This window comes from Aptenodytes patagonicus, chromosome 6 (genome assembly GCF_965638725.1).
Source record: "Aptenodytes patagonicus chromosome 6, bAptPat1.pri.cur, whole genome shotgun sequence".
Lineage (NCBI taxonomy): Eukaryota > Metazoa > Chordata > Aves > Sphenisciformes > Spheniscidae > Aptenodytes > Aptenodytes patagonicus.
The window spans coordinates 62,751,769-62,778,276 of record NC_134954.1 but is presented as its reverse complement, the minus strand read 5'-3'; the positions used below and the strand labels follow the sequence as shown (position 1 = coordinate 62,778,276).

General features: G+C 45.0%; 1 protein-coding gene across 10 annotated transcripts in view; it reads left to right on the top strand.

Annotated features, from left to right (window-relative positions):
- The first annotated feature begins 265 nt into the window (after nucleotides 1-265).
- CLASP1 (cytoplasmic linker associated protein 1) overlaps nucleotides 266-26,508 on the top strand; it is a 188,947-nt gene continuing 162,704 nt past the window's right edge. For 9 of the 10 annotated variants that reach the window (XM_076342950.1, XM_076342953.1, XM_076342948.1 and 6 more), the window contains exons 1-2: nucleotides 266-330; nucleotides 13,424-13,898. In XM_076342950.1, the coding sequence (XP_076199065.1) occupies nucleotides 13,704-13,898 (195 nt within the window). In that variant the 5' untranslated portion in view covers nucleotides 266-330; nucleotides 13,424-13,703. Of the gene's footprint in view, nucleotides 331-5,425; nucleotides 6,101-13,423; nucleotides 13,899-26,508 lie in introns of those variants that run through there. The other variant, XM_076342943.1, reaches the window with a different exon arrangement.

Sequence of the window (26,508 nt, the reverse complement as noted above, 5' to 3'; positions counted from 1 at the left end):
GCTGGGGGGCTTCCCCCCACCTACCATAGAGAACCGCGGGAGGCGCGTTTTCTCTAGCCTTCGCTGCACACTCTATGGTACGTGCTGGGGGGGGGAGCTTGTATGCGCACCCCTGCGCGCATGCGTGCTTCTGGCCCGGGAGCCTTCTAGAGGCGCGGGGCGGTGACGCGCCGGCGCGGAGGGGTGCGGGTGGCGCATGCGCCCTGGCTCCCATTCTTCCCGTGGCAGCGGGGCGGGCGCAGCCATGCAGCGCAGCGGGCGCTGTCGCCGGCACTGAGCGCCGTCCGGCCCCCGCCCCGCCGCCGTCGCCTCCCGCGCCGCGCCCGACAGGTAAGACCTGCCGCCGGCACCGCGCCGGGTGGGGAGGGCCGCTGCGCCGGGGGGGGGGGGGAGGAGCGCGGCCGGGGGCTTTGTGTGGTGCCGCCGCTGGGTGACGGCGGGGAACGCGGCCGTGAGGGGAGGGGAGGGGAGTGGGGCGGGGTGGGGTGGGGTGGGCTGGGCGCCACCGGGGCCGTCCCGCCCGCGGCGCCGGGCCGGAGCGCAGCCGCGGGTCGCCCAGCGGCGTGGTTCGTTGGAGAGGAGGGGGAGGACGGTCCGGCGGCGTAACGGCCGGAGCTGGGGGTGGTGGGGGCTGCCGGGGCCTAACGGCTGGCGCGGAGGCGCCCCTCGGCCTCCCCGCCCCTGGGGGCCGCTGGGCGCGGGCGGCCCACAGGAACCGCTGAGGCTGTGGGGGTCAGCGGGGCGCGGGGGCGGCCGGCCCCGGCTCCCTTCGGGTGCAGCAGCGGTGCGGGCTCCTCTGCGGGCACGGCTTGGGGCCGTGCCGCCCAGTGGGAGCGGGGCCGCCGAGCACCGGCCGTGCGGGAGCAGCAGCGTGGGGCCAGCCCTGCGGTGGGAGAGGCGGCGGTGCTGGGGCTGTCGCAGGGCAGAGGCCTCTTGCGAGGGTCCCCGCTAGTACAAGCGCTTGCTTAGTGAAAGGAGGTGAAGTGCGGCCGTGTTGCATTCACTCAGCAGTGCAGGGTTATGATAACGTGTTGAGGCCGCTATATTTTTAAAACCATCTTGTGATTTGGGTGGATTCAGCTCTTGTATTTGGCCCTTTTGTGCATGTGTTGTCCTTTGCTTAATTTATTTCTATCAAAATTTTTAATGCAGGTTGGGTGAGGACTGGACGTTTGTGCCTGTACAAAGAGGTGGTTTGATCATTAGACAAATCCTGCAAAAATACTTAGGAGAGATGCTGGGTCTGAGTAAATAAAATGTAGTTATTTGTCAGTGTGTTTATACAGGCCTGAGTAGGCTATGCTTAAGGTATTTTCAATGTATGTGTCTGCAGATATCTGTGAGGAAGGGAGAAGCTGCCTCCTTCCCCACCCCCCTGCACAGCTTCTTGAGAAGGGTGGGAAACTGAGGCAAGGTGACAAGCTCAAGGTTGTATGGGAAGCCTGCGGTGGAGCAGAGTAGAGGCTTCCCAGGTGTGAGGGTTGTTCTGACCAGTAGATCTCTCTGTCCCTTGCAGACATACTTCATAAGTCAGTGTTTAGTAAAGGAGATGAGAGTTAAGCAAAGAAGCACGTGTTGAGCTGGTGCTGGTAGGGCAGAGATGTGGTCTCCACCCCGGTGCTTGTGCCAGCATCTCTGGCAAATACATTGGAGTCCATTTTGCTGCTCAGTAGTGCAGACTGTTTCTCTGCATGTTTTGAGCAGTTGCATCTCTGTCACATGCTCCTCTTGATGCCACCTGGGTGCTGTTGAAGACAAACCGAAGTATTGTCGCTTGATACCTGATGATGCAAATCTACCATTTAGATCAGTAGTTCCTAAATTAGATCTTGCAAAGGCATTAGAAGTGCAAGTGTTTGCTTCTGTGTGGGATTCTGAACTGGATTTAAGAGGTTTGCGACTGGAGAGGGGCTACAGCTGGATATGTTTGAGAACTTCCAATAGTGGTGACCTTTCGCTAGAGCAAAGGACTACACCAAGTGCAGGATAGAACCGCAGTACTGTCATATTCAGGGTCTTCCTTATCATGGCAGTGTAGTTCGCTGTGTGGAACAAGCCTTTGTGCTGCAGTCCTGGGCTTGGCAAAGTCCAGCTTTTGCTTGTTTTCTCTGTTGAACCCTGTCAGTTAGTGGGACTGAAGCCTGGAAGTTACGAGAGGGACAGAGTAATGACTGTGTCACCATGAGTGATCTTCTCTGTATTTCATAGTCACACTTGTCTCATTTTTTAAAAAATTGCTGCCAACATAAATGGAATTTTTTTTTCATACTGCCTGCAACATTCCTGTGAAGTCCTTGAAATTGATCAGATGGCTTCAAAAGTTTCTGTTTCAAGAAGAAAAATGCCATGAAGTTGAACATTTTGGCCTTGCTTCACTTGGCTGGTAACATATAGTGCTAAAAGTGAGACTGCAGCATGCTTGTGAGATGGAAATGTTTCTCTAGTTCATGTGACGTTCCCTAGAGGGACAATTGCCAAGAGCACCTACGATTGAATGAGCTAGTCCTCCAGTCATATTTGAAGTTCTGTAGGAATCTTAAATCTGAGCTACAACTTAAATACTGTTTTTTGTAATAGTTAAACAGCAAAACTCAAACTAAAATGTTGTATCCGTTTCTCCCATATGTTAGTCAATCCTTCCCTACCCATCAGGCAGTTTGGTCAGGGCTGTTGGTTGTTAGAGAGCTGACAGCAAGTCTGACCACTTCTACAATGACTTACAACATGAGGACCTAGATCTTGCCCTCAACAACTTTTATGTTAGGGGCAGGTCATGCTGTGTTAGAAGAAGTGTGAAAGAGGCTGGACATGAAATGTTCAGATGGATAAAGTAATGACCACCTCCGCATGCACGTCCCCATTTCAACATGCAGGCAGATTTTTGAGAGTAATGTGAAGCTTGTGGACTGCCATTACAGGTACCCTTCTGGCCTCGGATGACTTTGGATCCGGCTCATGTGTCACCCTAAGTCTCTCATTATCTCGGGCCTTGCCTAGACTAGGGCTGGAAATCTCGGCGTGCCTCTGGATTGGGCTCACTGCTGTTAATGCCTCCTTGGCTGGCAGTTGTAATTGAAGCTTCCTTCTCGATTCTGACAGCACACCTTTGAACAGTGCTTGCCAGTGCATTAAAAAAATGCTGGCAAGTATACACAGTTCTCAGCTGAGTGAATAAAAGAGACTGTTTTTGTCTATTAATTTGTTCAGACTGTGACTTTAGTAAATTGTAAGCAGTTTGACTGTGAGGAATGGGGTTTGCTTCTTTCCTTGATGAAGGGTTGATGTTTGTGGCAGTCTTGTGCAGAACAGCCTTAGCTTTATCAGGCTGTTTAATGGTGTGCACTTCATGTTGCTCTTGCTTAGTTTCTTCATCAACCTATGCAGGGTTGAAGTTTGCATTGTGTGTTTCTTTAGAGCTCATTCAGTGTTTTGGATACTGTCTATTGGAGCAACCTGTTATCAGTCCTCAAAGCTATCTGAAAGCCTGATGTGAGCTAGGTAAGAGCTTTGCATGGCAGGGTACTGAAGAGCTAAACACAGACAAGTTCCTTGGCATGCTGCGCTGCACTAATGTCTGGTTCTGTCATAAACATGAGAGATCAATTTCTTCTCTCTTTAGCAGCATTAGCACTCTTGCACAAAAAAGCCCCCAAAACCCAAATGAATTGGATGGAGTTGTAACTGTTCAAGTTATAGGAGGGCAACAAATAGGTTTTGTGGTCTGAGAGGCTGCAGGTGCTCTCCCAAGAGATTTGATCTCAATTCATGGTTAGTGTTTGAGTTTATCTGGTTTCCTGTTCTGGCACTTAAATCTCTGCATGTTTGGCTCCACAAGGAGGGAGATGTCCATTTTGCATCTAGAAACAGCATGCCAAGTAGGAGCAGCGAAATTAATTATTAGAAAAACATCATCATCGATAGTTTATTGGAAGTGAGTCGGCAGATTTAAAAATCTCTAATTTGTTTCCCCCGCCAGCAAAATAATAGGCTAAACAGCCTAACCAGGCCAGTCCCTGGTGCAGTGTTTCTGTGTTTCAGGTCTAAGCTGAGGCCCTCTCTTTACACTTTGCTTATATATGCTTTAGATTCCAAGGTATTTCAGAAAGCCACATTCAACCAACAATGATTTACTGAGGCAAAGATCTGATCAAAATGGGTCAGATTCTGACCTGTGTTTCAAGGTGATGCTGAGCAGAAGAGAGGAATCGCAGGTATGTGTCTCCGTTACATTGCAGGTGGTTTCTTAGCCTAGCAGTCTCTTAACTGCCACTAGCCCAATTCATGGTATTGTGAAACAAAACCACTTTCTGCTCCTCATTGTCCTGTGCTCCCTCTGCCCACTGTTTTATAAATCTTAAGTGTAGTGGTGGCTTTCTGCAATCCCTTGATGCCTGTGTTGGGGGATTTCTTCAGCCATCCGCTTATGTGCAGTTGCAAATTCCAGGCTGAATAGAATCTCCTTATGCCTGAGCACAGAGGGTAACCCTCCTTCCCCTCCCTGGAGCTGAACTGGTCCTAGGTGCTGATTAGGTGCTTTCTGTTGGCTCCTGTCAGCAGTTGAACTCCAGCTGCTGCTGGGAGTTCTCCTGTCCTTGGCCAACAGTTTTCCATGAGGGCTGGCAGCCCTGGAGAATAGGGGTAGGCAAAGAGCCCTGTTTTGTCATACAAACAGGTTTGTGTTTAGAGTCACAGGGAGGAAGAGATGGACGTTAGCTTGCAGGCCTGAAGAGAGACCAAGAAAATAAACTTTTTCCAAACCCGTTGACTTATAAACTGCTGCTCTTGCATCCCATAGCCAGTCTGTTCTCCTACCCGAGTTCCTGCCTTGTTCAGTGTTGGGTGTCTGATTGGTTTTCATATCAGCAGCATCTTGGCATGACTTGTTGTCACAAGTATGCATGTAAGTCATTGTCTTAGAATTGGAGGTGCTTTTGTCTGTGGCTGTAGTATGTGCTTACCTGCCTGAGTTTCTTCTGTGAATGAACTTATTTGAGGTGTAGACTGCATGGAGTGGTTTTTCCCCTTCTTTACTCCCATATCACACACATTTTAAGATTGTTTTCTCAAAAACATATATGTGTATCTTAGACAATGTGGGGTGCAGAGGGAAGAAATCTTACTGAAAGGTGCTTAGTTGGACACTTGGTGTCCTTTGAGGGCTTGTACCCAAGGTATGATCTTGTGTATTAATTTTCCATTCCAATTTGTCATTTTACTACTAGCACTTGTCTCTCAAGTACTTGCTTCCAGGGTGGTTCTGGCTTGGACTTGTACACAAAAACTTACCTACTCTGTGTCATTAACCAGTTATACATCTTGAGGGATAACAAGGTCCTGGAGGATTTGTTGAGTATGGAATTTATATCAAACCCACTGATCCCTTTAAAACTAGATTATCCTGATCATCTAGCATGTGGTGGTATGTGTTTTTTTTTTTTTTTTCCCCCAAGGTGTTATCTTGCTATCAGTTCCCACTGCCACTGGAGACTTGCTTTGCAGTGGCTTTGGGAAAGGTACTGAATTCTATCCTATTCCTGCCTGTAAAATAGGAGGTTCTTGATATTCTTCCACCTTTTTCTTCAACTGATGTACATTAAGAGATGCTTTCCATCTTCAGGACTAGCTAAATTAGTGATCTTAGCCTAAGGGACTTCATCTATTGCAATACAAACAGAGATTAGAAGATTCAGATGTGTGCTGTGAAGCCACTCGTCCTGCTAGTGATCTGGCAAGTGATGGGCCACCCTGCTCTAGTTCTCAGTAGTGTTCTACTTCCACACCTTGCTAAGCGTTTTATCCATGTGAGGCTACAGGTGAAAGTATCTTCTTTTCCTTTTCTTCCCATGTTTTTCCAGATGATTGTGGAGGAGAAGGTTAGGATGTGACTCTGGAAAGCTTTGTCCCGCGCTCATAGTTGCAGTAGGAAGGAGGCAGGATACCACCCTGATTCTTCTGGGATGCAGCATCACAGCCCCTCAGGGGATCTTGTGCACCCTTGGCTCTGACACCTTGCAGAGCTGGAAGTCATGGAGAGCCAGTGCTGTATAGTTTGCTGGCCAGGGTCCCGCAGGTGTCAGAGCTGGAGTCTACAGGCTGTAAGGTAAGGTTAGATCTCTAGAATGAGGGAGACAAGGGATATTTTTGTACATACAAACCCAAAACATAGGTACTATTCACAGAATAAAGTGTCATGAGGATAGTTCCCTCCCTCCCCTTGTGGTCCAGTAGGCTCTTAATAAACTGTAGTGTGATACCTTGGAACCATGAACTGAGATGCCTACAAGAGGGAGTCACACAGAGCAGCTCCTAACATTTTAAGATTTTAATCTGCATCTCAGCACTCAAACTGTTAAAAAGGAGGGAAACCTTGAAAGCTCGTTCTAGATTTGTCCTTGGTCTCAGACAAAGTTAAAGCCAAACTAATTTCAGAGAGGGGTTGTATTAGGAAAACAAAGGATGTTAAAACTCATCTAATTTTCTACACTACTCTTGAAGGGTTACTCCCACTCTGTAAAGTGGTTCCATTAGTGTAGGGTATCGGGGTCACATTGAGATGACCTGCAAGTCATCTTGATTTGCTGCAGCTTCATTACTGTGGAGATTTTTTGAAGATTGATGCCTCGATGAAATCGGTAGCTCTGTATGAGGTGTTCAGTTACTGAGGTACCAATGCAAACCTTTAGCGGAGGCATAAGAATTCCTGTTATCTGAAGCTTATCTCTCATCTTACCCAGGGTAGAGTAATGCAACTTTCACAGCTAGCATCTGTCCTAGAAGGATTGTGTGGGGCTAGAAGGCCTTAGTTTAGCTTAAGTCCTGGAAATCTTTAAGCCATCTTCATTCTAGAGATCTGCCTCGGTTTTCCTCATGGTAGTGAAGTTGTGCCCTGGTGTAGACTGGTTACTGTCTGTACTTTAAACACGAACCCCTTAATAAACTCCGAGCAAGTTTGAAGAACAGCTAATATTTAGTAGAGTTGTAGCAAGCCTTCAGCCAGACGTGGTTCTTCTGAGAGTGAACTCTCCACAACAGCAGGGAGTTTTACAAATGCTCCCTTAGTGTGGCCAGTGTAGTGGGAGGAGGAAGAAACCCTCCGTTGAAGACCTAATAATACTTCCAGCAAGGAGGCTGCATCCACATGGGCAGTACTTTGCTTATCAGCAAGGCTGTATCGGTGAGTACTAGAGGTGTGGGGGCTACTCTGTCTGCAGACAGTTAAAGTTACTGTATAGGGTGTGTGGAAGGAGTCTGTGCACAAAGTGCAGTCAGAGACACTTAGTACATTGAGATAAGCGCAGGGCTGTTGGGCTGTCCCATCAGCTAATTAGAAAAGCATGAGTTGTCAGGCTGGAAATCTAAGATACCATCTTTGGATTGGGGTGGGTGGGTGGTGGTGGGGGGTGGGGGTGTGTGTGTGTAGGCTCAACTACAAGGCAACACTGATTACTGATTTAAAACAATCACAGTGATTGTGCAGTATTCCCAGGCACTAAAGAAATGTTATTGCCTACTTATGGAGACAGGTGAACAAAAGGGAGAGCCCATCTGTCAGTTGCTGGGTGGGTGTCTCCTGCAAACTTCCTTTGGCTCCAGAAAAAGGTTGCTTTCTTTTTCAAGTAGGACACTTGATGTTTTACTTGCCACCTCGTTCTCTCAGAGGGTTTGAACAACTAAGAATACTTTGACCTTAGAGACTGTCAGTACAGCTGCTTTGTCCACTGCTACTCACATGTCAGAGGGAAGAGTAGGTTTGATTGAGTGCTTAGTGAGTGTCACGCTTTGTAAAGGCCTGATACCAAATCCCCTCTGGGCAGGGGATAGCTGTACTGATTGAAGCAAAAATAGAGGAGAGCGAGTGGACAGAGGGCTGAGAATTTCCACCCTTCATGCAGAGCTGCAGTTTGACACTGCCTTGCTGATGAGATCTCCGTTTAGTCTTTGCAGTAGGTGATTTCTAGGTGCTGTTCTAAGTGCTCTGAACTTCTTGCCCAAGGGGGCTTGGCTGGCAAACCCAATAGTTAAGTATTTACACTGCCCACCTTCCAGTAGCGGTGAACTACTGCAGGTTTGATGCCTGGTAGCTTCTATACTTGAAAAATTGGTACATTTGGCTAGGGTGGAGATCTCCTGAAGGAGGAGAGGAGTTCTTTGTTGTGGAAAGTCAAGGTTCAAGGAAATGTCTGTCTAATGTACCTTGAACTAATTTTAAACTGACGTTTGTATGCAGTTAGGTCCTGAGACCTGTGAAGAAGGAGGCTTGTTGGTACAACTGTGTTGCTGTGTTATTTCTACAGCTGCTGGGCTACAGCTAACCATGTACAAAAAAAAAAGACACCAAAGAAGTGTTGTCATGTCTACAAATTAAGCTTACTGTCTGGAAGTAGGTACAGAGATACCTTCAGGAAGGTGGCTAGAAACTCTTGGTTACTGAGTGGCACTGGCTCTTGCCTACAGTGATTGTGAGTGGCAGCAATATTTTGTCTCTCTGCAAGCTTGTGTCTTGAGTTAGCTGTGTTAGAGCAGTTGACTGGGGAGGTTGCGGACTGCACTGGTTTGTTGGCAGATGAAGATGAAGGCCAACTGTATCCTGGGCTGCATCCAAAGAAGTGTGGCCAGCAGGTTGAGGGAGGTGATTCTGCCCCTCTGGGGAGACCCCACCTGCAGTACTGTGTCCAGCTCTGGAGCCCTCAGTGTAAGAAAGACACAGACCTGTTGGAACGGGTCCAGAGGAGGGCCATGAAAATGATCAGGGGGATGGAACACCTCTCCTATGAAGAAAGGCTGAGAGAGTTGGGGTTGTTCAGCCTAGAGAAGAGAAGGCTTTGGGAAGACCTTCTTGCAGCCTCTCAGTACTTAAAGGGGGCTTATAAAAAAGATGGGGACAAACTTTTTAGCAGGGCCTGTTGTGACAGGACAAGGGGTAATGGCTTTAAACTAAAAGAGGGTAGATTTAGACTAGATATAAGGAAGACATTTTTTACGCTGAGGGTGGTGAAGCACTGGCACAGGTTGCGCAGAGAGGTGGTGGATGCCCCATCCCTGGAAACATTCAAGGTCAGGTTGGACGGGGCTCTGAGCAACCTGATCTAGTGGAAGATGTCCCTGCCCATGACAGGGGGGTTGGGCTAGATGATCTTTAAAGGTCCCTTCCAACCCAAACTATTCTATGATGGTGAAACATGACAAAGGTGATAACTCAGCCTGATGACTAGAGCAGAAAAGAGTGGGGCATAATTTTGTTGAATAGCTATATTGGAAGAGCTCCCAAGTATAGACAAGCCCCCGGGAGAGTAGTATTGCATTCTCTACATGCTTCAGGTTTCCTTCCTCATTGCAAGAGGAAGAAGATTTAAAATTTCCTGTAAAGTTACCTTAAGATAAAATCTTACTTGAGAATTGCAAATAATGCAGTTTCACTTAGTCTGGGGTCAGTGGGGTTCTCCTAAGCACTGAAAAAAGTTCATTGGCTTATGTACCCAGTTTAATGTTTCCATAGCATCTTGGGTAACAAGTATTTCCTTGTTACTGTTTGGATTGACTTATTCTACATGCTGAGCCAGTTGCTTTGCTGTGAATTGTACCAGCTTTTATGGTGTTAATGGTGGTAGTATCTAGGCTGAGTAATTTTGGGCTGTTCAGTCTTTGTCAGCGTTCTCCTTCAAATTCATAATTTTGAGCTCCAAGCTGGCATTGAACTTAAAACCTCTTTAGTGGCTTTCTGTTGGATAGCTCTTGATGGAAAATTTAGGTGTTGCTGGCAGAGGCTTTGACTAAGCACATAGTTATGATGGCTTATTAGTGAAAGAGGGAACTTTATTTTTGCAGTGACAGAGTTGGGTGGTGGGGAAAATAGTTTTTTTCTCTTGGATCATCTTGTCTATATGTTGACATTATTTCAGACATAGCCTAGCCTGTCTCACTGAGTGCAAACCACAAGCCTAGTAGGAGGACTGGAGAAAACCCTTGCTTTAGAGCCTATATTTGCAGCCTTTCTCAAGGAGGAGCTCCAAACACAGGGCCCATGCTGCTGAGTTGTTTTGACTTCTGCATGACTGTGCTTCTGTGGGAGGAGGTTGTACTCAAAATCCTAGTCCTAAATTGTTTGTATCTTGTAACATTGGCTACCTGAAACACATGGCATTTAAATTCTGCAGGAATGGAAGTGGACCACTGGAGCTGAGACTGTGGACTTGTGTTTTCCAAAGCTTGTTATGTGGGGAGCATCTGCCCAGTTGATTTCAAACTTGATGGGATATGGCAGCCATATGTTTCATTGCCTGGGAGGCTCATTTTTTTGTCAGCTTGGGTCTTGGTTTTTCTCAGGTGGTATTTTTTCCACTTCCTCCTGTGAGGAAGTGGGGGAGTCAACAGACTTCCTAACATGTGTGGAAAAAGCTTTTCTTTCTTTTTTTTTTAAAGTGCAACTTAAACACCTGTTGGCTGGTAGATGCAAGCCAGCCTTAAGCCTTTCCTCTTGGCTTACTATTACTGTTTTCCCCAGGATTCAAAGGTATTTCTGGCTCTTCTCCCCTGTACGCGTTTGGTGATGGTGCCATAACGTATAGTGGATCTTTAGACTACAATCCTCAAGATTGTGACACAAATCTGTTCTATAGTGCACCATAATTTTTATCCTATGCCTTCCTTCACATGTTTAAAAAATGAGGAACTCAGAGAAATTTGTTTATATTAGTTTGCTTGTTTCTGTGCTTGTAGGCAGACTTACAAACTCTTAAATGAAAACCACATAGAAGAAAGACTTGAAACTTTGAATGTTCCTTTCTCATGGCAGTATGGCCAGCTAATGGTTTCTTGGATGTGTTGGGACTTGTCTATGTGTGAAGTTAATAAAAAATGGCTATTCTGTGGTAACTAACAGTCATTCACACCCTCCTGTAATCTGAATTTTCAAGTTTAAGCAAGTTCCACATTTCCATTTTAAAAGCAATTAGGGGACTTTCTTCACCATGTTCTATCCAGTTTAACAGAAGAGTCCCCTTTTGAACAGGTGTGCAGCTTCTGGAGTTCAGAAGTAAATCACACAGCTAACTTGAAAGGCTTCAGCTAGAACGTGGTAGCTGCTAAATATCACTTACCTGTCCCTTCTCCAGTAGCTCTCTGCTAGCAAGCTATCCAGTGAAATGCTACCCTACTGTCTGAAAAGCCTTCTGTTAGGTACTCAGAGACTCCTGTGTGTAGTACCATCTCACATAACTGGAGTGCCTTCAGCAAGGAGCAAGACCAGCCCATGCTAGAGGGCAGGGCAGGGGCCAATATTCAAAGGTACAGACAGGGAGACTCAGAGGAAGACTTCTGCTGCACTTGAAGCAGCCCTGTTTTTTGCCTGTGCTGCCATGGGTAGTTGGAGCCATGTTGTGAACCATTTTGGTTGAGGATGGGAAAGCTCAGAGCACTGCTTTCAGAGTTGGTGCTAAACTGAAACAAGTGAGAAACTGTAGCTTCAGCAATAAGAAAAGGCATGGCTTTCCTCTAGTTTGGAACCAATGTCTCTCTTTTAGAAAGAAAAAAGTTGTTATTCTAAGAGTATTGATTGGGGTGGTGTTGACAATTTTAGAATTTGAAGTCAAATTACTCTTGAAGTGACTTGAGGCAAAATGGTGAAAGTTTGGTATGTTCTTTAGACAGTTCAAGCTGGGGTAGTGGTCACAAGCAGTAAGCTGTCATGGCACTAACTTAAAGCCCTAGGTGCTGTGTGCAGTTGCAGCTAATGCTTCCTTGCTGCTCTGGAGGGTGAGGCTTTGCTGGTGAGGAGGGAGTTTAGTCTACAGGCATGCAAAATCCCTTCTGGCTGATGGTAGGATTTGCCAGGGAATTGGCTGAGGTGAGTCCCTGGATATTCAGAACCAGTTTTGATCTCTGTCAGCCAGCGGGAATTTCAACTGGCTGTCTGGAGCAGACAGACCTGCTCTCTAGGGACTCCTGCCTGATGAATAAGCAGTGCAGCCAGTGTGGGCAGCTGGGATATGTCTGGCAGCACTTGGGGGTTAGTGAAGCTGAAGACCTCAAGCCTCTGTGCTGCCTCTAGATGCTGTGTTTGGTATTGGTAAGATGTGGCAGTTTATAAGTCTGGCCAAGGGAGGTGCGATAATGAACTGAAATAGTCTGCTGTGTGAGGTGTGCTTTTGTTCCCAGGCTAGGGTTCTTGTGTGCATCCCGTCTGCTGTCAGATCCACTTTGTTTTATTAAGACTTTTGTGAAGGCCTTATTTGCTCAAACAGAAGGTATTTAGATTTGCTGTCCCAGTGCTTCTAATTAGTGAACTTGTGCCTCCAGCTTCCTTCCAGTTGTTTACTGAACCAGGTGTCTGCTCCACAGCCTCTTCCCTTGCTCTGAGCTTGACCTGCTTTCCTCATGCTGGTGGAAAAAGTAGGGCAGATTTCTAGCTTTAGATATTATTAGATAGGAAACAAAAAGGCACTCTGGGTTTTTATCATCCCCTCCTAAAAGAGCTAACCTGTGATGAGGGAGTGCTTCAGGGAGCAGTATGGTGATGCTGGGAGCCTTGGTCTGTGGGTGGGTGGAGGACAGGCTTGGGGGTCTGCTCCCTGGCTGCCTGGAGGGATTTGTTTGGCTGCAGATGGAGGGACAAAAAAGCTGCCGCTGGGTCCCTGATGAAGTCCTTGGACAGGAGAGTTTCTAGGGTTGAGGAACATAACCAAACCCCAGACATATAGCCATTTTTCTATACATAAGCCAAAAGCTTGCTTCACAGGTGATGCTGTGCCTCTAAGTGGCAGCGAAGTTTGGCCTAGCCTTTCTTGTGTATGGCCTTGGTTCTCAGGACACCACAGGTACTGTTGATTGAACTGTGTTTACACTGTTGCACCAGGCCAGTGCTGTTTCCTGGGCCTGTGTAGTTGGGATATAATAGGATTCAGCCTGGAAACAGTTTGAGCACCTAGTTTTTGAAAACTGCTTGTTTTATGTTCCTGGAGCCCAGTGTTAGTGCTGTATCTTGCTGGCCAGCTGATGGATGGCATTGATTGCTGAAGGCCAACAGTCAAAACAGGATCCAGACCTCTTCCTGCTTTCACTTCTTAAAGCAGATGCGTTTTCCTGGTGACCTGCTTAAGGATTTTGTCTCTACCTTTGTGGGTGGATGGTGATGGTGGTAGTTGCAGTAATATTGATTACTAATCAGCTCTTACTTAAGCCCCAGATTTATTGTCTGTCACTAAGACTTCTAGGGTACTGATGGGTAACTGCTGTTGTAAAGAATAACCAAAGGTTTTTGTCCTGACCTACCTTGTCTGATTCCTTAAAATAGAACAATGCTGCTCGTATCCAGCTTATCACAGCTTCGCAGCTGTATATGAATAACCTATTTTGTGACATGCTTTCAATCTTTTTTTTCTCCAGTCTTAATTTAACCTATAATACTGTTCTTTTTCATTTCTTTCAGAATGGACTGCTGAATTGGGAATTATTGCAGACTCAACAGTACAGCACAGCTCGTTGCTTCATCTCTTACTACTTATTTAAATTGGACTTTTAATATCCCGCCAGCTGCTGTTCACACACACATGGTGCATTGTTGCCATTCTCAGAATTGCATCTTTGAAACCCAGACCCTCAGTAACCTTCACTGAACAAAGAGGCGACCTCCTGCATATGTTTATAGAGGGATTTTTCAGACCTACTGCCCTCTAGCTTTCTTGCTGGTGCTGTATTTCTAAGACACTATGGAGCCCAGTATGGAGTACTGCTTATCGCAGGTGCTGCAGAAGGATGTTGGAAAGAGACTTCAGGTTGGCCAGGAATTGATAGATTACTTCTCAGATAAGCAGAAGTCAGCTGATCTTGAACATGATCAGACTATGCTGGATAAAATGGTTGATGGACTGGCCACTTCTTGGGTAAATTCCAGCAATTATAAGGTAAGACTTGTCAGATGGAATGCGATTACAGTCAGAAGTTTCAATGTCAAGTGCTACTTGATCTAAGTGAAAGTTGTATAGTAGACTTTCTAATATACTGTTCTGTAAGCTGATAATTGTGCTGAGTCAACCATTCCTGACCCATTTCTTGGTAGTTGATAGTCGATATGATATTGCGTATGCAGTAAGAATTCAGTAAATGAGGTTTTAATAAATGGATTTACATTGGGTGTTCATACTTTGTGATATCCTGGTTTCTTTGTGTACCTTGTTAGCTGGTGGCATGCTTTGATCATCCCAGTAGTTAGCAATGTTGATGATATCCTGCCATATTAAAAAAGTTTATAAAACTGCAAAAAGCATATATAAGCAGCAGAATTTTTCACTGTCATTAAATCTTGCTAGACTCTTTTTTCCTATTTTCCATGGGCAACTTAAGTACAATTGATCTTCTGCACTTAGCTCAGGAAAGGTAATGTGTGTGTGTATGTATGTTCTGTTGAATTTGACAGAGTTGCAATGACTTGGTAGGACATGGAACTCCACTGCCTTGTTATCCCTGTCACGTTGCTTCCTCTCCTTACAGATCTTAGTGAGGAAGTCCTACCATTCATGCACTGTGGGAGTGGGGAGGGGTTCCCAGCTGTGGCTTGGAAAACTCCTGTCCTGGTCCCTTCACGAGGCACTCTGACAAGTCTAATAGAGTACTTAAGCTGTTGTATGGGATGTAATAGGAGACTTTGTTCCTTTCTGATAAGTCTGGAAAAATCTGAGAATTAGATTCTTCAGGAGCTGAGCCTGAAGATAATTAACTGAGAATTGTACTGGAGTTCTTTCCTGTAGAAGTGAAAGAGAGACTAGCCATATAGGTTGCAAGTGCTCTGGAGCTCAGCATCCTCAGATTAATTTAAACTACTTTTAACAGAAATTTTGACTGAGAAGTCATTGTGAGATTGCAGTGTATTGGTCAATGTGTTCTGCACAGTTGCATTTTTTCCTCTTCATTTTTGTCAACAAGCAGCTGTGGTAGAAGCTGTTTGGCATGTAGGAACAAAAGAAAAAGAACCCAACCAACAAACCGCCAAAGCCAATACAGTCTCAATAGAGCATCCATTCTGGCGGAGCACATGAAGAAATTTTAGTTTGCTGTCATGAACAAGTGGTGTACATGTAACTGAGCACATTGCGTGTTCTTATTCCCCCTTTTCTTGCTAACTGGCTTTCTCTTACAGACTTCCATGATTCTCAATGGAAAGGTAATCCAAGCACAGTAAACTTGGAATTGTTACGAAATGTGCTGTTTGCATGGATTTTATGAAGTGATGTGGATCGCAGAGCTATGCATTACTTTGCAATTCCAGCATCATGCTTAGTTTGCAGAATTTTTTTTAGGATAACTTGTTCTCTTTTCCATCCCCCTTCCCGGTCTTTTGTCTGTTGAATTACACACTTAAAATGTTCACTCTGGTATTCATTCTCCAGTAACAAACTGGTGGCACTTCTGTACTGCCGTGACTCTGTTCCAGAACTCATGCTGCTGAGCTGGCTGTTCATTAATGTGTGTGTTCTATAGATAGCATTTACTGTGTTTAAGTTTTAGTAAGCATAACAGACGTGTCTCGGATGTCTGGAGAATGTTTTCTCAGTGAATGAGTATAATAGAGGATGTGAAGCCTTTGAGTGGGGCAAGCTGGCTACCTGGAGGTTAGTGATGTAGTGAGGTTTGCTTCAGTATCCAGCCAAGGCTTAGTGCATCATCATATATGCTAATCTCTTCCTTTTGTTCTAGTGCCTGCATCTGCGTTATTGTCGCCTTTCTTCTTGACTGCTTGTAGGGTAGGGATTCAGAAGCTCAGCTCTGTCTCGTGTGAGGGAGAACAGGGTAGCTGGTGTCATCTGATCCAGTTCATGGATTAGTGTAACAACCCTGAGAGTGAAAGGCCAAGCATCACTGCCCTAGAATAGCCACCTGGAGAGCTAAACTGCAGTTGTTTGGTCATGGTTGAAAAAGCCATTATATTTGCAGTCTGTTTCTCTGCTTACCTCACTCCTTTCATTTGAGAAAGTATCAGCTTAAAACAAAGATTGAGATCATCTGCATGATCTGAAACTTCCTAACACTTCAGTGATAAAGTGTGTGCTCTCAGAATTAGACTGGGTTTGAATAACAGACCCGTTATCTTGGGAGAGCGTCCAGTTGATTCATGGCTCCTGCTTGTCTAGGACTCTTCTAACCAAACGCTTGTGCTTATGTGTTACCACTGGGGAAACATCAGTGAACTGAAGAGAAGTGACATCTCTGAGGCAATTCAGTTCAGATTAAAAGGAGCCTCAATTGATGGCGAAATTACTGTGCCTTTACAGGGAGGGCTGTTGGCATACAAATTTGAGCTATGTAAGTCATGACCATCATTGACATTTTTAGGCTTTGGTGGCTTTTGTACATTGTTTCTATTTTAACCTGACACTATTTTGTGAAGTCCTTGACCTCATCATTGGGATTGGAGACAATACAATCTTCTCTTTCAAGTGATGCAGCAAAAAAGCAATGACGGAGGAGGAAGAGAGGCTTCTCTTTCCATGGTGCTGTCCAAGCCTGTAAAAGCATCACGTGTGAGACAGTGAGACCTAACACACTTCTGATAGCACTCAGCACTCTGAAACTCTTCTAACAAATGGCCTTGTGACCTGGTCACTGATCCCTGCTTCATAACAGGCAGCTGCCTTAGGTGCAGGAGGCACTGGATAGTTCAGGATGCTTTTCAAGTCAAGGAAGCATGGGGGTTGTTATATGAAGCAAGGCACTGAGGTCCAGTGCAAGGCCATTTGCGTATCTATGCTTGCCAGGAGTGTGCTTGAACTGCACCCAAAAGGCATTGCCTGGCCTGCATTTTCTCAGCAGTACTTGTAGGTGGAAGACAAGAATGCTGCAGGGTGAAAAGATGATTTCTCTGAGAGCTCTTACTCTTCTCTGGAGCTCAGTTACTTAGAGCAGACAGCCTATGTTTGCATGGGCACTAGGAGTTGTGGGGTGTATTAGTGAGGTTGGGCTGGAGAAGGTATTGCAGGATGCTGCAGACCAAAGAGGAATCCTGCCTCTGCTCCATTTCTCCACGTGCTTTGTTTGTTTGGTCTGTGCTGTTTCAGGATGGTGGTTCTGCTGGACTCATTTCCTCCCCTGCTAAGCAAAAAAGAGAGTTATTTTGCAGAGCTTTGGATCCCTGAACAATAACTAAGGCCAGTACTGAGCTGTCTGTCTTGAGACATGCAGCAAAACAACACAGCAGTGTCAGGGCCTTCAGCATGTCCTCACAGCTTCGCAGTCCTATAGCAAGGGGAGAGAGCTGAAATAATCAGTAATTCCTTAGTGAACAATCTCAGTTTGAGCTGCTTGTGGCAGTATTTGGTAATGCCGCTGTTCGGCAAAATCTTCTGACTCATCTGTGGCCGATGTACCTTTCTCAGTACCCAGACTATGATGTGCCATTGATGTTTCATTTTGAGGATGTAGACATCCATATGTCCAGGATCTTAAAGTAGTTTTCTACCAGTCTGATATTCCTAGAGGTGAACTGAGGGTGTTTAGCAGTGACCTGCTGTTGCCTGCTTCTCCGCAACAGGAGAATATTGTACCGTTGCCTCTATCTAGCAATGGGGATGAGGTCTCTTGCACCTTTCTCCTCCCTGTGATGCGTCATCTGTGCTGTTGGAGTTGAGGTTTGGAAGTGCCCTTGGTATTGCTGTAGCAATACCCAAGAGTGAACTCGGCTTAGAGATTTGGTGGTGACAGAGCCTTCAAGCAGGTTAGGGTCCATCAGATTGAAGAGAGGTTCTACTCAAAGTTTTTCATATTGCAGGGTGGTAGGAGAGGCCAGTTTGAAGTAAAATTGCGTGGGGGTTTGCAGTAAGGAACTGGATGAAACTTTTTGTGTTTTTCCTGCGCTTTGACAAGTAGTGATTTTTTTGGCGCTGCACTACTCTCACTGCACAGGCTGTGCTTGCCAAGGAGAGTATCTCACCCTTGCATGGGATGATCCCTTTGCTCCAGTGCAGCTTAATCTCTGTGAGGCTCTGTGCCCAGTAGCTCGCAGGACTGGGCTTTGCCTGTGAAAGGGGAGTTGGGAACTGACATGGTTAACAAACCCTGGTGGCTGAGGATACTTCCACTTAGCAGGGCCTCCTGGCTGAACAAGCAACGCTGTGCTGGTAGACCCAGTCTGTCAGGGTGAGAGTTGTGCAGGGCTGTGTCCTGAGCTTCGTTTGTGTTCATGTGTGCAGGACTTCAGATTTGATTTGTTTAGCTCCTAGTTGATTTTGCTACTTACAGTGACATCACATTCTTTAAAATAAAACGTATGGTGAGATGTTAGAGAAATTTTTTTATATGGTGAAATATTGCAGGAAAATTTTACTTCCCCTGACAAAAACTCCTAATAGCGTTAGAGAAAGCAGCCTTCCATTCTGATCTGTTTCTGAATATCAAGCATTACAAGAGCATGCTTCACTGAGCTGAAGAGAAATAAAACTTACATAAATTAGCTGGCTTTCTTAAACTGTGTATTGAATAATTTTCTCTGGCTTCGCTAATTGAAGGGTAGAACAGATGGTGCAGGCTTAGTTTAAAGTGGCATCCATTAGAGTTACTTAAGCTGATGAATGGTTGTTCACTATAAGCATACATTTGTTCTCTATACCATGTTTATTTTGGTTGAAATTTGGTGGAATAAATCCCAATTTAAGAAATAATTATCATGCATGGTTATGAGTTGATATGATAATTTGGTAAGTGTGTTTTGTTGAGTATTTAATGCACAGGGAAAAAAAGACTTCACCATCTGGGGAAGAAAAAAAAGACTTGTAAAGGGTTTCCAAGCAGGTGCTGTTAGCTGGTGAGTTTTGGGATGCTGGGGGTACATGAGGATTGGTACTGTACATACATTTAGCAGTTTCATCCCTGAAAACCTCTTTACCATGAAGCTGTAATTGCTAATAAAAAGGAATTAAATTAGTTTTGGTGCCCAAAAGATATGAGAAATGGACTATGGAGGAAGAGTGATCTTGATCTGGACTTGCAAGTAGAGCCTATTCCTTGCGTATGCCCATATTGCAAAAGATATCTTGGCAAAAACTGCTTCTGATGACTCCTCTCGTGGGGAGAAGAGCTATCATAGGAAGGGCTAAAGACTCATTGGGCTTGAACTGCATTTACAGAGTGTGCCCAGTCCTTGATTTTTAGGCTCCTGTGCTGGCATGCTCCTAATAAGTGGGTTTTCCTGCCTTACACTTACGAAAGAGCAGAGTTTTGGCTCCAGGATATCCAGTTTCCTGTAGGCATTGATGTTAATTCCCAGTCCAGCTGATGAGTCGTTTTTTCTTTGGCTCTGGTAGCTGGGCCTGCCTTTCCATCACTTACTGCTCTGTGTGGTAATTTGATCAGATTATGGTGTGGCTCTTACCTATTTGGTATCAGCAGTATGGGGAGTGCCACAGAGTGTGCAATGCAGAATAGGAGACTTGTAGCAGCTGGGGTAGATCAAATTTAATACTAACTTCAGTCCTTTGTGTTCAGGTCAGGAGAAAAATTAACTGCTGTAGCAAGTCAGCATTTAGAGTTTTCCTCTGGCTTTTTCTTAACACTTAAAAGGTAGTAATGACTGGTTGTAGCAGGAAAGGTTGTCCTTTTCCAGCTGGGGTGGGAAGAACTGTAGTGGAGTAGTAATACTTTCTGGTTGTTTTATATACAATGTGGATGTGCTACTGGTTGCATAAAACAAACAAAAAGTTTGTGAGCCTCAGTGTACCAGACAACAGTATCTTTCAGTTGTTTACCAAGGTATTACGAAATCAAATATAAATAGTGAGAACCTACAGGATCCCAAGGGAGTGTGAAGAGCAGAGACCCAATGTTGAAATAAATAGGACAGAAGTTTGCTTCCATAGTGGCACATGCAAGGTCTGTCTAGCTTGGCATCCTGTCTCTTGGTGGCTGGTAGTGGATGGTGAGAGATGAGTAGAAAAATGGGATACAAAATAAATGTCTCCCTTGCATATCCTTCTGGCTTGTAGAGATTTGAGCCCCTGATTTTGCTTTCTGACCAAATTTTTATTACATTCCCATAGGATTTTATTGCTGGGACCGGCTCCGGGCAAGAGTGGTGTTTGTGGCTTTCTTTTTTTAGAGCCGTTTTCTCTTGGGTGCTTGGTAGTGTGGCTGCCTCGGCATTGGCAAGGCCAAACAGGCTCTCAGCTGGGACTGAGAGTCTGGTCAACATGCAACAGACTGAACTATTGTGGTTACTAAATTGAGAGGATAAAGCTATTCCTTTAATGCTGGTGTAGTGTTTCAGTTGCAGCACTTCAGTGCTTGTCAGTAGGGTTTATTCAGAGGTCTAACACAGTTCGCTAGCTCTCGGGAAACCTTGGGTGTATTACTTGACTGCAGGCTGAGGGTCACAGCTGATGCATTGGTGGAAAAGGGAGATTATTGGGGATTTATTTCTGTGGGGATAAAGGCGTACTAATGCTATTGTACAGTGCCTTGTTGGGCCCTTCTGTGGCATGTGTTGTACAGTTCTAGCTGCCTGTCTGCAAGGAAGGAATTCAAGCTGGAACAGGTGCAGGGAAGGGCTAGTATGGTGTTTAGGGGATTGGAGAGTCTGCCTAACTAGAGGAGACTAAAAGTTTGGCTTGTTTAGTTTACAGTATGAAGGCTGAGAGGGAATATGACTGCTGTCTATAAATACATCAGGGGGTGAACATCAGGGAGGGGAAAGAACTATTAGATCTAAAGGGCAAGGTTAGCACAAGAACGAACGGGTATAAACTGGCTGTGAGTCAATTTAGGCTGGATGTAAGATGAAAGTTGCCTGCAGCAAGAACGTTGGAAAACTCTTGGAGAGGAATAGATAAGGGCAAGACATCTATTTGGCTTTAGGATAGATCTTGTGATGATTTTGAATAGTTTATATACAATATAGAATAACAGGATTATGCACAGTGATAGGGAAAGTTCACTTCAGTCCTTTGTCTGTATGGTAGAACAGGTATGGTACCGTGCCTGAAACTGCTCTAACACTGTGAATAAACACAAATACTTTAAAAAGTGTACTGGTTTTGGTCCTCGGAAATCCCAAAGTGACTTACAGAGACTGTGCGTGTTACCTGTGGATTAGAATTAGCAGTTGCTCATATGCATGTGTGATCTAGCTGCCCTCGTGTTTAGTAGGTAGCAGGGTGAGTAGGGGAGAATCCTCATTTTCCTTGACATGGTGACTCCTGCCTGAGGATCATTGCCTGAACTGGAGGTTAGTTGCAGTGGTGGGTTTACAGGCATCTTGATTTTTTTGCTAGTCTCTGAATGGCTCAGTGGAGTTCTGTTGTCCTCTTGATGCTAAAAGAAATACTTATCAACCTCCAGGGTCCCCCCACCAACACCCTGAGCTGGCTGGCGAGCCCGGAGCCCCAGTGTCTGTGGGGCTGTGGAAGGGCTGCCAAGGGAAGGCGAGGGCCAGCAACACCTGGCAGCCCTGGCCCCTTTGGTGGGGAACAACGACCAGTTTTGGTTCTGCTCACGGTCAGCATACACACTCTACATTTTAACTTTACATTTTACATACACGATCAATCTCATCTGTGATTCTGTTAGCTTCTCAGCTAAAAGTATGCACACTCTTCTGTGTCTTCTTTGTGGGATATTCCTTGAAGTCGTCTTGAAAGCTGTTTTTGTCTCACCCTTTGAACTTCGGCATGAGAAATCACCTACTGATAATCCCACTGGCAGTGGGGTCTAGTTGCCTCTGACTTTGTCTAGTTTTAATTAAGTCATTTTGTAAGCAGAGAAGTTTTATGAAGCCTCATTTCCTTTGGCTTTTTCTATGTAGATTTGTGGTGTCTGATGCTGTGGTTTTCCTCATGCTGAAGTCTGTCTTTTAATGGAACCTCTTTTGCTTGGTTACTATATTTGTAAGAGCATATCTTTGGGATCTCTATTTTCTCTACCATGTTATTTTCAAATTTGCTAAAATTGGTTAAAGAATTCAGAAATTATGGGGAGAGGGAAGAATATATGAATGATAGATTAACGATTTAATAATATCTTCCTTAAGACTGAAAAATACCTTATAGTAATAAAAGTACATTTTTTTTTTAACCTTCCAGTGTGTTCTTAGCATTAAGTGCACCTATGTTAGTTTTTGGAGGACCAGCCCACCAGACTAGGCAGTCTGGTGCAGGGATACTTTTTGTTTCAGATATGTGATTCTGGCTCTGGCAGCCCTCCTTTTGCAGCAGTTGCATTTTGAGACTGAAAGGCAAGAATTCCTGTATGGTACTAGGAACAGCTCATAGGATCACAGGGTAATTCAGGTTGCAAGGACCCTTGGGCTCATCTAGTTCCATCCACCCTATCGTTGTTTAGAGTCAAGGCCTTAAAACTTGTTTCTTGTTTTCTAACAAAATTTATTAGCACCTAAGTGGTAAATGTTCCGGTGTCAGAAGTGCCTATGTGAATCAACTCAAATATAAATGCTTTTGGGATGCCAGTGATGACAGCGTAGCGGTTTGGGTTTGTCTTAAAGACATGTGAGCTGACTCTAAGATGAGCCACTCAAGGTACTAGTGACAATCTAGTTGAGGCTCAGTGCAGTCAGATTTGTCCTGGTGCTTGGCTTGCTCAGAGCTCCGGGTTTCTGATGGCCAGACTGCTATGTGTGAGTTTTTATAAAGCTACCTCATGTGTTTGTATCCCACATGTCATCTGCTCTGTGGCCATATCATTAAATGCAGGAGGGAAGGTGTGGAACATGGTGGAGACGTGTAGTCTCTGATTTTCTCCAAGTGAACATTACCTCCCACAAATTGTTCATTACTTTCTTCCTAGATCAGATCTCTTTTTTTAACTAGACAAAACCTGCTATGTTCCTCATTTGGTATTGCTTTTGTGCCAAATATGAAACTTAAAAACAAAGCAACATTTGAGTATTCAAGAATCAGAGCAAAGAGTCCCAGTTATCAGAGCGTGGAAAGCAAGATAATTTTTTATAGCGTGGCTGGGAGTTTAGCCAGAGGAAAGACTGTGTAGGATTGGGCCCTGCATTAAGTGTGAGAGAGAAAATTTTCATGCTTAGTAATGCTTTTTTGTCTCTAAAAGTAGCTTTCCAGCGAGAAGTTTGTGGAAACAATGAAAAATTAGGTAGTAGAGCCCCATCCTGCCATAGCCTTCTTGTGGCTGACTCTGCTCATACGAGCAGGACCTGTGCACAAGTGCAAAGGCTGGCAGGATCTCTTTGGGACGTGGAAGCATTGCAAGGTTAACTGTGGTGTTACCACCTTGCCAGGGTAAGAGTGTTCATGCCAGTCAGCTAGTGGTTGGGAACCTGATAATAGTGAATGGAAAACCTGAAGTTGCTTCTACTCAGTGTATTTTGAAGTTACACTGTTTGAGTAATATCTGCATTTACTGTGAACTGTATGTTAGAAATCAGCTCTTTCTGCTAATTGTCTTAGTTCTTTGTGTGTCTGTTAGAACTATATTCCATTAAATGACAGTATTTTTGCCTTGTATTGTCATGACTCTCCATTTGGCTAATATCAAGTGACATACTCATGTTGGGTCTAATTGGAAGTCTTACCACAAATGGAGGCATCACTGCTTATGCAGTGATGTGGAACAAATGTCTGCTTTTAATGGTTTAGGAGGACTTCATGTCTCACTATTGGGAGTTTAAATAAAGGGGATGCCACTTGTTCAGTGCTGTTTAAAGCTGAATGTTACAGGCTTTTACTGATGTATGCCCATCACCAAAGTTCTCTGATGGAGCCAGACCTGTTAAGAACCCAATTTCTGTAATAGCTTTATAAATTTAGACAACTCTAGCTTTCACATGGGAATAAAAAAGTGTGCCTGAGTTTTGGAGGGAATCCCATTGCTCATAGCTGATGGAGTGGGTCCTGTCGCACCAACTTATTAAACCAATACTCCCCAATAGACAATGTATCTGTGCATCTTCTTATCTGTTTAATTAGAGTGCTGTGGACAGAATGATCCTTGGGCAGATGCTGGGGTACACTCCTAGCTTTTTAAATTAAGATCCTGGAGAAGATAGTTGTGTACCTTGTTTAGCTCTGAGACATTCAGAGGAGCACTGCAGTGTTGTATCCTGAGGAATGAAGGGTGCCACTGACGTGCTGCTGTTATGTGCGTGGCTGAACTGCTTGACCTACAAAAGGAATTTCTCTCGCAATGATTGGATGTTGTATGGAAAGCTGAAACTGCACACAGGCTTTAGGAGGTACCCGCTCTTACAGTTTGGAATATTTGTTTTTCTTTTGTCTGTCTAACTAAAGCTTTTCTTCCAGGCCTGCATAGGTGGCTTTCCTGGTAGTCTACTGTCTGCCTTTTCTACCTTCTGTCCCTTTAGGTCTTCGGAAAGTTGTTACCTCTAGAATGTTGCTGGATCATGGATAAGTTATGTGAATAAGTCTGCTTGTGAAAGACTCCACCAGCTCCAGTCCCCATCAAGATCTGAGCTTTCTTGTTGCCTTTAAAGAGCTCTGCTTCCTTCTTCATGTTGCTCGGGTCCCATTCTCTCCATGCAATTTCATCTGTTTCCTTCTGGAATTTCCTGTTCTTGTAAGCTAGCTTACAATTAATGAGAAGCTTTTCCCAAGCAGAAGGGCATGTGTGGAGAAAAGTGCAGTGGTTCTTGTTTTGAAAACCTGCATCTAGAGGTGGGATGATGGGAACTGGCACTACAGATGAATGGGAAGGCAGGAGCTGATGTCTCAGGCCAAGTGACAGTGCTTTGAAGATAGAGAGGTGAAAACTTCAATGTGTAGAACTGCTAGAGAGGGATGGGGGTGTGAAAAGGATCATCCTAGTCAAGGTACCAGGGTAAGACAATTCCCTTTACAGCAGTAGTGATATAAATGGGGCAGAGCTGGAATATTTGGGAAAGCTGGAAGGGAAAGGATATGTAATAGCAGAAAGGTGAGCTACTGAGAACCACGTCAGAACTTTTAGCTGTTTAGAACAAATGGGAAAGGCTAGATTTTAGGTCTGCATGAAATACTGCAAGGTTAGAGACTTAATAAACTTGGAAAGTATCCTTCAAATTCCTAGGCAGGGAGAGGTCTTAATTGAGTGTTAGGTACTATCATGGTCTTTTCTCAGCTGTTTAGCCTTCACTGTGCTATCACTGAGATATCTGGGGCTGATGGTAATCTTACAGGCATCTTTCAAAGAGTTTTCTGGTGTCTGTTTTCAGGAGTTAAGTAGTGCATGGGAATTGTAGCAGAAGAGTGTGCTGTGGCTGGACAAACACTTAACAAGAGTTGGTTACTTTTTTGGGTGGTAGCTCTGTTACAAAACTGAGTCGTGTGAAAGGCGGTGTGAGGGTGGCTTGCTGACTTTTTCGGCTATGGAAAGCAGGTTTCTCATGATGTAGTAGTGAAGTCATCTAGGTCATGTGGGTCTCATGGGTTCCCCAGTCCTTTCAGCTAGCATAAAGGAGGGAAATGAGATGAAGGGAAAGTTGGTTTAGAGAGGAGAGGCAGGATGAATAGCTGGAGTATGTACTAGATACTCTGTGCAGGTACTCCAGACCTCCATGTGTTACGTGTTTTCTGTTTTTAACTAGAATTCAAATTCATCACAGTTGTTTTGCAGGAGTGTGTTTTATGATGATCCCAAGATTGTTGGTCCAACATCAATATAATTCTGTTGGACTAGGCACGAAGGGGTGGCTCGGGTGGTCCTGCTGTTTTCATGCTCCCAGCCAAAGGGGCTCATCTGGTGCAGCTGCAGCCCTCAGATGCTGCTGAGCAAAGGCTGTGCTTTGGATGTGTGAGATGTTTGCTGAAAAAGTGTGGGGAGCTGTGAAGTGGCCATGTCTCAAAGAACTAGCTGTGCAGATAGGGTAATGCTGGCAGTTCACAAGGCCTGGATAAAGCCCTCTGGGGAATCTGAGCAGGTGTGCATGAGCCAGGAGCTTGGAGGAGAAGGGAGCTGCTGATCTGAGGAAAGATGGGTCTGCAGGGAAGGATGAGGGTAGGATAGACTCTGCTTTCCCTGTAGGGGAGATGTCCAGTGGTGACTGTCACGTGGCAATCTGAGAGGAACAGAGCAGGACAACAGGTTCTGGTGTGCCTTTTTCAATTGGGGTGAGGTAAGCACAGGCAAAGAGAAGAGGCTGAGGGCAGAGCTTTGATGGGATGGTGTTCATCAGGGTGGGAGGTGAGCCAGGAAAAACTTCTGGGAGGTCAAGGAGATAACTTGAGCCTGTTTATCTTCCTTCTGTTTACTTCATGGCTATCAGCAGTTGTAGGTGACCTGCATCTTCAAGCTGAGAGGATGGAAATGAAATGTGTTATTGGGGGCTGCTTTTCGGGGATCAGAAAGGCACTTGTGATAAGATAAGTGAATGTATGCCAGAAACCAGCTTTGCAGCCAAATGTAGCTGAGCAGCATCTAAAACAAAAATACTCTAAAAGCTGCCTTTTTTTAATCAGGAAAGGTGTGGTAGGGTTGGGACATCTGGTACTTAATTAGCAGCCAGATCCTGCTGCCATTAAAGTCAGCCCAACTCAAATGGATGCAATGTGCTGCTTAAAG